Genomic DNA, 10,308 nt, shown 5'->3' on the forward strand with positions numbered 1-10,308 from the left:
GGTATGTTTACTGTCAATCATCATCAGTGGTATGTTTACTGTCAATCATCATCAGTGATATGTTTACTGTCAATCATCATCAGTGATATGTTTACTGTCAATCATCATCAGTGGTATGTTTACTGTCAATCATCATCAGTGGTATGTTTACTGTCAATCATCATCAGTGGTATGTTTACTGTCAATCATCATCAGTGGTATGTTTACTGTCAATCATCATCAGTGATATGTTTACTGTCAATCATCATCAGTGGTATATGTTTACTGTCAATCATCATCAGTGGTATGTTTACTGTTTACTGTCAATTATCATCAGTGGTATGTTTACTGTCAATCATCATTAGTGGTATGTTTACTGTCAATCATCATCAGTGGTATGTTTACTGTTTACTGTCAATCATCATCAGTGGTATGTTTACTGTCAATCATCATTAGTGGTATGTTTACTGTCAATCATCATCAGTGGTATGTTTACTGTTTACTGTCAATTATCATCAGTGGTATGTTTACTGTCAATCATCATTAGTGGTATGTTTACTGTCAATCATCATCAGTGGTATGTTTACTGTTTACTGTCAATCATCATCAGTGGTATGTTTACTGTTTACTGTCAATCATCATCAGTGGTATGTTTACTGTCAATCATCATCAGTGGTATGTTTACTGTCAATCATCATCAGTGATATGTTTACTGTTTACTGTCAATCATCATCAGTGATATGTTTACTGTCAATCATCATTAGTGGTATGTTTACTGTCAATCATCATTAGTGGTATGTTTACTGTTTACTGTCAATCATCATCAGTGGTATGTTTACTGTTTACTGTCAATCATCATCAGTGGTATGTTTACTGTCAATCATCATTAGTGGTATGTTTACTGTCAATCATCATCAGTGGTATGTTTACTGTCAATCATCATCAGTGGTATGCTTACTGTCAACCATCATTAGTGGTATGTTTACTGTTTACTGTCAATCATCATCAGTGATATGTTTACTGTCAATCATCATCAGTGATATGTTTACTGTTTACTGTCAATCATCATCAGTGGTATGTTTACTGTCAATCATCATCAGTGATATGTTTACTGTTTACTGTCAATCATCATCAGTGGTATGTTTACTGTCAATCATCATCAGTGGTATGCTTACTGTCAATCATCATTAGTGGTATGTTTACTGTTTACTGTCAATCATCATCAGTGATATGTTTACTGTCAATCATCATTAGTGGTATGTTTACTGTCAATCATCATTAGTGGTATGTTTACTGTCAATCATCATTAGTGGTATGTTTACTGTCAATCATCATCAGTGGTATGTTTACTGTTTACTGTCAATCATCATCAGTGGTATGTTTACTGTTTACTGTCAATCATTATTAGTGGTATGTTTACTGTCAATCATCATCAGTGATATGTTTACTGTCAATCATCATTAGTGGTATGTTTACTGTCCATCATCATCAGTGGTATGTTTACTGTTTACTGTCAATCATCATTAGTGGTATGTTTACTGTTTACTGTCAATCATCATTAGTGGTATGTTTACTGTTTACTGTCAATCATCATTAGTGGTATGTTTACTGTCAATCATCATCAGTGGTATGTTTACTGTCAATCATCATCAGTGATATGTTTACTGTCAATCATCATCAGTGGTATGTTTACTGTTTACTGTCAATCATCATCAGTGGTATGTTTACTGTATGTGTTTTCTGCAGATCATTATTAATGTCTATTTACTGTTTTCTGATGTTGGTTTCTTCAGTCATTGTTGATAGTATTATTACTGTATACTAATATTAATTGTGACTTACTAGAAATGATATTAATGTTACTTTTACATTGATCTTATAACACTTAGTAGTGAAACGTGTATGTTATACGATGATATTCGATTATCGTAGTCGATAACCATTTGATAATTTCAAACAGGATTTAATTTACATTTATAAATATTGATTATCATGTTTTTGTCTAACATTCTCGGAAACTTGCCTTAACTTATATTGATTAATAATGATAATTATGTTATTTCTATATTTATCATGATTTTGTCTAACATTCTCGGAAACTTGCCTTTATACATTTGGTCTTTCAAAATTTATTTTTGGTGACGATTTGCTTTTCGGAGCACAAGAAATATTGAAGGTAAAAACAACCTGATTTATTACAAAAGGACATCTATGCATTTTATCTCCACGAACCAATTGGTGTAGAAATATTAGGCACTAGGGTTCTCATTAGTGTGCAAAGCGATCGCCCTGAAACACAACAAACGGTGTGACTAACATTTATAGAATGATGACGTCATTCTGATGACATCGTCTTGTAACAATGAATCAAAATACATTACAGATCTCAGGAATACAGTGCTGGATTATGTTCACGTGTAGGTATATAACGTATACCAAAACGTGCACATGTATTGTTCTTTTCCTTTACTTTATGTCAGAGAGATATGTGATGGCAGGATATTTTAAAAATCTTGTAAATAATTAATTATACTGCTATAATTCCAATTTGTTTGCTTCTTTTTTTGTTTTTGTTTTTCGGATTTAATCGCTTAGTGTGTTTAGTTGATGTTCAAAATGAAGTATAACGTTATTGTATTTATACACACACACACATATATATAGGTTATTTTGTATGTAAATATGTTTATGTACAATTTATTTAATCAACATTCCTTTAAGGATAAACGTATGCAGCGAACACAGCACCATGAATGAGGTGTATGTTTAAACAATATTATTTTGTCATCGTTGCCTTAGTAACAAGTTTTGCTCATATTTTGTATTCTCTTTTTTAACAAGTCGTTGTGAATAGAATGATATTTTCCAAAGTGATTGAAATCCTACAGTTTAAGCTTTGTACTCATTTCATACCCTTTAAACATGAGGAAAACCATTAAAATATGCTTTCTCATCATTGTTTTATTTTGTCAAGTGTTATTAGAAAGATTCCCCAAAATATAATGAAATGCACATGCGCCACAACAAATATCAACATATTGTTAAGATTCTGACAAAAAAAAAAAAAAAAAAAACTTTGCTCCTCTGTTTCTTCGACAAATGATGTTGAATAAGAACTATCCTTAATATTTCCGTGAATTACATGCATTCTTTGTTATTTTGGGAGCAGTCTCTTTTTTCGACAAATAATCTCGTATTAATATGTTGCAAAATGACACTGAGTTAATATAAATGAATAGGCTAATAACTGCAAATCGAACAAAAAGTCCAATATTTGAAATCATCTGAAATATATTTCAAGCTCTCAGAGCATATAGTCGCCGCCTTGTCCATCCATCCGTTCATCCGTCTGTCCTTTCTTGCCTACAGCATAACTTTGCCCATAGACAAGCAAATATCATGAAACTTGGTGTATACATTGGTCATACTCATGGGATGTGCACTGTACTAGGAGTTCTCGGAACTTTGATTACAGAGTTATTGACCTTTGCTAAAATGTCGTTTCCTGAATATAACTTTGGTTGCATTCGGATACACTATTGATCACACAAAGACGATGTGCAGTGGCGCAAATTCAGGGCCTGCAAACCCTTAATTACAGAGTTAAAGCCCTTTGTTAAAAAAAATTCTAATTGTTTGTATTTGAATAAAGATAATGAAACTTAGTGGATACATTGATCATACTCAGACAATTTGCAGAATACCAAATGTAGGGCCCTTGACCCCTCAATTAGAGTCCGGAGCGAAACTCAAGCAATGACCATGAACCTTCGCGGAAACTTTGATCATCCTAAAGAGATGTGTATTGTATCAAAGTCAGGGCTCTTGACCTCTCAATATTATATAGTTATTGTCCTTTGTTTAAAATATCATGTCCTGAGCATAACGTTGCATGCATTTAAATAAGGATAATGAAACGTCTTGTAAAAAAATGACCATACAAAGATAATATGCGTTGTACCATGGTTATTGCAACGACCTTTTAATCACATCGTAATTGCCCTGTTGAAATTTCCAACATGCATTAAAATTAGGATTTTTGAAACGTGACCTGTACATCAGTCATACAAAAGCAATGTGCAGTGTAGCGAAGTCAGGGCCCACGACCCCTTAGTACAGGGTTATTTCCCTTTGTTAAAAGTTTTTGTCATAATCATTGCATTAAAACTAGGATCATATTTTTTTGTGTATATCCTTGTCATAAAAAGAGGAAGTGCAGTGTACCAAATCCAGGGCCTGCAACCCCTTAATCACAGAATTGGCGCCATTTGTTGAAATTTTGTGTCTAAAAAAAGTCGTTTTCTGGAGCATGGATCAATTTCACTGATACTCTTGTTTTTGTTTTGATATAGAAATATAACTGAAGATTTCGACGACTAAAATCAGAGGGTCGCTGTGTTTCATTTCGCAGTTTTCACACAAAATTCCATTTTTTCCGAGATCCTGAAAACAAGATATATTGTTGGGTTCTTAAAATTTATCAACGAAATCCATCCAGTAAGAATTAATGTGTTTCAAATATGTAATTCGTAATGAAAGAAATACACAAAGTTAGTATCATAGAAACAAGAATAATAACACGCTATCAACGAAATCGCAACGTCAACTACATTACTACCATTTCATAAAATCTGTTTCACAAGCAAAGAATCTACAATACGTCATATTAACAATCTTATGTATTAATTTAAAGTTTAGATAGCAAAGCATAATATCATAAAGTTCTCAGATACAAAGTTGGAATTTGGTATGAATTCGTCAAAATACAAATACTAGAGCTTACAATGTGATTAGATTTACAATAGGAAAACAATTAAATGTCTTTTATACTCTGAGATAGCCATATTGTTCCAAATATCGTTAGGGGAAAACCTCTCAAAAATTCTATTTTTTTCCTACAAAGTAAAATGCTTACACTTGCAAAGTCAGTTTTAGCTCAAAAATATATAATGAGATAGTACTTCACTAGATGTGTACACAAGAATATTGATCGAAGAAATGAATTGATCTGTGTGACGAAACAGTCATATGAAACGACCAAATGAACCTTTAGGATAAAAAAGTTTTCAAAGTAAATTATACGTGATTTTTTATTATAAACACATTTATGTATCTGCACACTACGACAAGAAACGACACGACAATGAATATGAATGAAGAAATTCACCCTTACAGAGAGGGTGACTTTGTATTTATTTATGAAATTAAAAACATATCTTACAGTTACATAAACCATAAAATGAACAAAAACCATTTTTTGCAGTAGTTATAATGAAAAGCCAATGTTGGGTTTACTAAAAAAAAAAAAAAAAAACCGCCACAAAGACATGACAAATGTCTTCCCCACAAAGGCTATATAATTGCGAATATAGACAAAATACAGTACGCATCAGGTGTCCGGGTAGTTCAGTGGAATCACGTGTGCCAATCATGTGTGCCTTTCACCTAGTAGTCTGGGGGACGATTCTCTGAAGGGGCGTGAAAAAAGTGTGTAGTCATCACATGGATTTTCCCCGGTTATTTCGGTTTCCTCTTACGGTGTAACCCTCTTCAAGCTTCCATGCGGGCCAACAGGAGTGATTAACGTAAGTTGGAATAACTTGTTTTTCCTTTGTTTTAGATAAATAAGATTAAAGTAGATACTTGTGACAGTTTACCTTCCCGAATCTTCACTATCGCATTTCTCCGTGCTGTGCAATAGTTAACGGCGTGAAACGCTCATATATGTCCTCCGGTATAGGCATACAGTTCGAAAGATATAGATATAAATGGTTAGTCAAAAGCACGCCACTATTGAAACTCCAAAAAATATCTCACATCGACTTTTGATAATGAAGCGGGCCATAGGATGTGCACATTACAAAATAAGTTTGTTAAAAAGTATGAAAAGATATTGACAGACATCAACATTCAAAATGTTAATTTCTTACAAATATTTTCTGCTATGCTGGTATACAGTAAATGGATCAATGGAAAGTGTTTTCTGACCGTGACAGTTACATAATTAAACTATACATACTGGTATTACAAGTTGTAATAATTCTATTAAAAAAAAGACACCAGTGTAAGGTAACACCTTTGCTTTATATAGTGATCAGGAATACAGCGGTAGGAAACAATAGACTTTTATAATATTGGTGATAAGACAGTATTGAATTTAGTGAAAAAGCTTCATACGAAATGACGTAGCATAAAGCTTGTTACTACTCTAAAACCGTTTCTGAATCATCCTTCTTTGTAACAGGTGATACCGACGCTTTCGACAAGGCCCTTTTCTGCTTTTTGAGGAGAATTCGCTCTCTGTCCTTATTCCGGGAGTGTAAGTCGCTGAAGTTCGATGCAACGACAGCTATCGGCATTGACAAGAGTAGAATGCCACACATCGCACAGCAAACACCTACAGCACGCCCGAGAATAGTCTTGGGGTAATGGTCTCCATAACCTACAGTTGTCATGGTGATAATCGCCCACCAGATTGCCACTAACATATCCTGGAAAGTAGTCGCTTCTGCAAATTCGGCATAATACACAAATCCAGCAAATACTGTTACCAACATAAAGAACACTGCAACTAATAGCACTAGTTCCTTAAGGCTGGACCGCAGAGTGATGAAAAGGATTCTTAAAGCACTGAATTGTCTCACAAGTCTAAATAACCGAAAGAGTCTGCATATGATAAACGATTTTAGGATAAGATATATTATAACACCTGCCGTACTAGCAAGAACAGCTTTTAAATTCATCTCCAGGCCAAATACAGTCAACATTACAACAACGATAACAGTGTCCAATACGTTCATCCAGCTTCCGAAAAAACGATTTTTGTTTGGAGAGGAGAGGAAGTGAAGGACAAGTTCGATTGTGAAAAAGAACATACACGCTCGTTCTATGTAAAGAAGTGCTGGATAAATTACTGTTAACGACGTCATCACGTCCTTCGGGTTGTTCCAGTCGATCTCAGACATTATATACCATAAGGTCTCGTTGTCAAATACACTGAGGTCTATATCGACACGGAAAGTTGGCACTGATCCAAACACAAATATCAAAATGGAAACTATCACCACGAAGAAATATAGGACGTTGAACATCTGAAATAACATCACAGAAAACAGTATTATTTTTTGTATCATACACCAAACCAATACTAAACACAGAATTACAGATACTAAACACAGAATTACAGATACTTAACACTGGATTACAGATACTAAACACAGAATTACAGATACTTAACACTGAATTACAGATACTTAACACTGAATTACAGATACTAAACACAGAATTACAGGTACTTAATATATAATTATACTTAATACAGAATTACAGAACTGAATACAGAATTACAGATACTTAATACAGAATTACAGAAACTTAATACAGAATTACAGATACTTAATACAGAATTACAGATACTAAACACAGAAATACAGATACTTCACACAGAATTACAGATACTTAATACATAATTACACATACTAAACACAGAAATTCTACAAACCAAACTACCACACACAGAATTACAGTTTTATTTCTACAAACTTAACCAATACTACACTCATAATTAATTTTATTTCTACAAACTTCATTAATGCTACACAAATAATAACATTTTTATTTCTACAAATTGTTATTTTCGTATATAAAATTAAACAGAATCAGACGAGCCTTTCCCAACAAGTATATCATAAATTCATCATATCTATATATGTATACTGTACATCACCTCAGTCAAATACGACTATTTATACAATGTAGTATACATCTTTATTTGGGAACTTTATACCGTATCTACACTACCTATCACTTTGTTCACCGATATAACAGTTCAGATGGAATCAGATTTGTTAACTGGCCATAGAAGCAATGATCCTGTATGTCACGTTTTAATTTAATTGAATCACAGAATAGTTTGGAATATAAAGATGTATCAGACATTGTTCTGAAATAATCGGACACGTGACACTCACAAAATTTATTGCATTTTTCGGGCTAGAGCGCCTCATCATACAGATTTTGTCTTTATTTTTGATCAAGTTTAATTTTTCCTTGTTAGCCCTTAATATCACTGACGAGTCCTATAAGGATGAAACAGTTGTGTGATGTAGCATCACTGATGAGTCCTAGAAGGGCGAAACAGTTGTATGATGCAGCATCACTGACGGGTCCTATCAGGACGAAACACCTGTATGTTGCAGCATCACTGACGAGTCCTATCAGGACGAAACTGCTGTATGATGCAGTATCATTTAAAAGACCTAGAAGGACGAAACTGCTGTATGATGCAGCATCATTGACGAGTCCTAGAAGGACGAAAAAGCTGTATGATGTAGCATCACTAATGAGTCTTAGAAGGACGAAATAGCTGTATGATGTAGCATCACTGACGAGTCCTAGAAGGACGAACCAGCTGTATGATGTAGCATCACTGACGAGACCTAGGACGGCACAGCTGTATGATGTAGCATCAATGACGCGTCCCAGGGGGACGAAACAGATGTATGATGTAGCATCACTGACGAGTCCTATAAGGACGAAACACCTGTATGTTGCAGCATCACTGACGAGTCCTATCAGGACGAAACTGCTGTATGATGCAGTATCATTTACAAGTCCTAGAAGGACGAAACAGTTGTATGTTGCAGCATCACTGACGAGTCCTATCAGGACGAAACTGCTGTATGATGCAGTATCATTTACAAGTCTTAGAAGGACGAAACAGTTGTATGATGCAGCATCACTGACGTGTCCTAGTAGGACGAAACTGCTGTATGATGCAGTATCATTTACAAGTCCTAGAAGGACGAAACAGCTCTATGATACAGTGTTATGAATTGTTTGGCTCTACTTTATCTTGTTCTAAATTTGTATCAAAGAGAACTGTTCACTTGTGTGTATTTGTACAAATACGGTATTTTATATATTTTTTTTAAAAATGTATGCTAGAAACCATTACAAAAATACCCTAAAATCTCGAAAATAGGCGCGTTTTATTTTTCTATAATAATCAGCGAATGTAGGGTTATTCATGCAAGCAACTACTCGTTTGGTCGATTTGATTAAATCCAGTGAGTAAACTAATTAAGCTCTGAAAAACAATTTCATCGTCGGGTAGAGAAAACGGTGTATCATGATTTACCTGTGTTTCAATTTAATTAAATCGTTATTTATTAAGTACCTACTGGGAAGAGGCGACATATTGTTACCGCTATGATCATCATTAAAACACGTAGGAGACATTTTAAATGAACCGAACATTGTTCAATAGATTGTACAAGTAATGTCAACTGTCTCGGTAAATAACTTTTCCAGACTAGCAATGTTAGAGTATCGGTTTCCGCGTTCCCTGAAGATCTTCGTTATAAGAAACTGCCGTTTTTTTTAAAAAGATAATTGCTGGATCAAATTGGCACTGTATATCAAAACAGATACACATGAATATCGATAGGGTTCACATTTATAGTCCTATGCTATATTAAAGTATCTGTGGAATAAAATCAACATATATATTTATATTTAATATTTCTTCTGCTTGTAAACCATGTACTCATGCTAAATGCATTGAAGTGATAATAATACTTATCAATAATAATAATATTTGATTAAGAATCGTTAAAACACGTTAATTTTACCTTGGCTAAAAAGGAAGACTTGGGCTGGTCCAGAAGTAACCATATTGCTCGTTTGAAACACACAAAACTACTGGCTGCGCGCTGATCGTCCGTATAATCGTAGTCCTGGGTAGCTAGTGAGGTTTCTAGTGTGTTCAGCGTGTCCCTGTCATTGTCATACTTATAGTAGACTTGTAGACAACATTCGGATAGATCCTCTTCATGTATCTCCCAGAACGACAACTCGTGTCGAAAGCTTGCACCACAGTAGCAACTTGGCAAATGTAGCTCTCCTGTTCTGTAAAAGTCTAAAAGTGAATTGAAGAAATCTGGATTTCTGTCAAAGAAAAACTGTTTTGTATCCTGACAGTACTCCTCTGAGCTTTCCGACAACTTTCCTAGGCGTGTTTCTGGTTTTGAATGCAATGTGGCATAAGTGGTCTCAAAAACGGTGCCGCCCACATTTAAAATCACCCTCTCCATGTCACCAGCTTACCATCCACCTGTAATACAAACTTGACTTTTGAATATTCCATTTGAACTCTACCCAAATATAATCTCATCCATTATATATACACTATCGATCTTTAGGCGATATCAATATCACTATATAGACATACATACACATTTAAACATACATCGGAAGATCAATAACTTGCAGGTAACAGAAACTCAAATGCAGAACGAATATTGATGTTTACTTGTTTACAAGCCTGAA

At 34.4% G+C, this 10,308-nt stretch overlaps 1 protein-coding gene across 1 annotated transcript; it reads right to left on the reverse strand.

Annotated features, from left to right (window-relative positions):
- Nucleotides 1-6,182: 6,182 nt before the first annotated feature.
- LOC132553664 (potassium voltage-gated channel protein Shaw-like) lies at nt 6,183-10,073 on the reverse strand. The gene is made up of 2 exons (XM_060217924.1): nt 9,612-10,073; nt 6,183-7,070 (listed from the first exon to the last, which is right to left on the reverse strand). Exons 1-2 carry the CDS (start codon nt 10,071-10,073, stop codon nt 6,183-6,185), a joined length of 1,350 nt encoding a protein of 449 aa, XP_060073907.1.
- Nucleotides 10,074-10,308: the final 235 nt, after the last annotated feature.

Source organism: Ylistrum balloti, unplaced genomic scaffold (assembly GCF_031769215.1).
Source record: "Ylistrum balloti isolate Yb309-2 unplaced genomic scaffold, AGI_CSIRO_Ybal_v1 Utg370344, whole genome shotgun sequence".
NCBI lineage: Eukaryota > Metazoa > Mollusca > Bivalvia > Pectinida > Pectinidae > Ylistrum > Ylistrum balloti.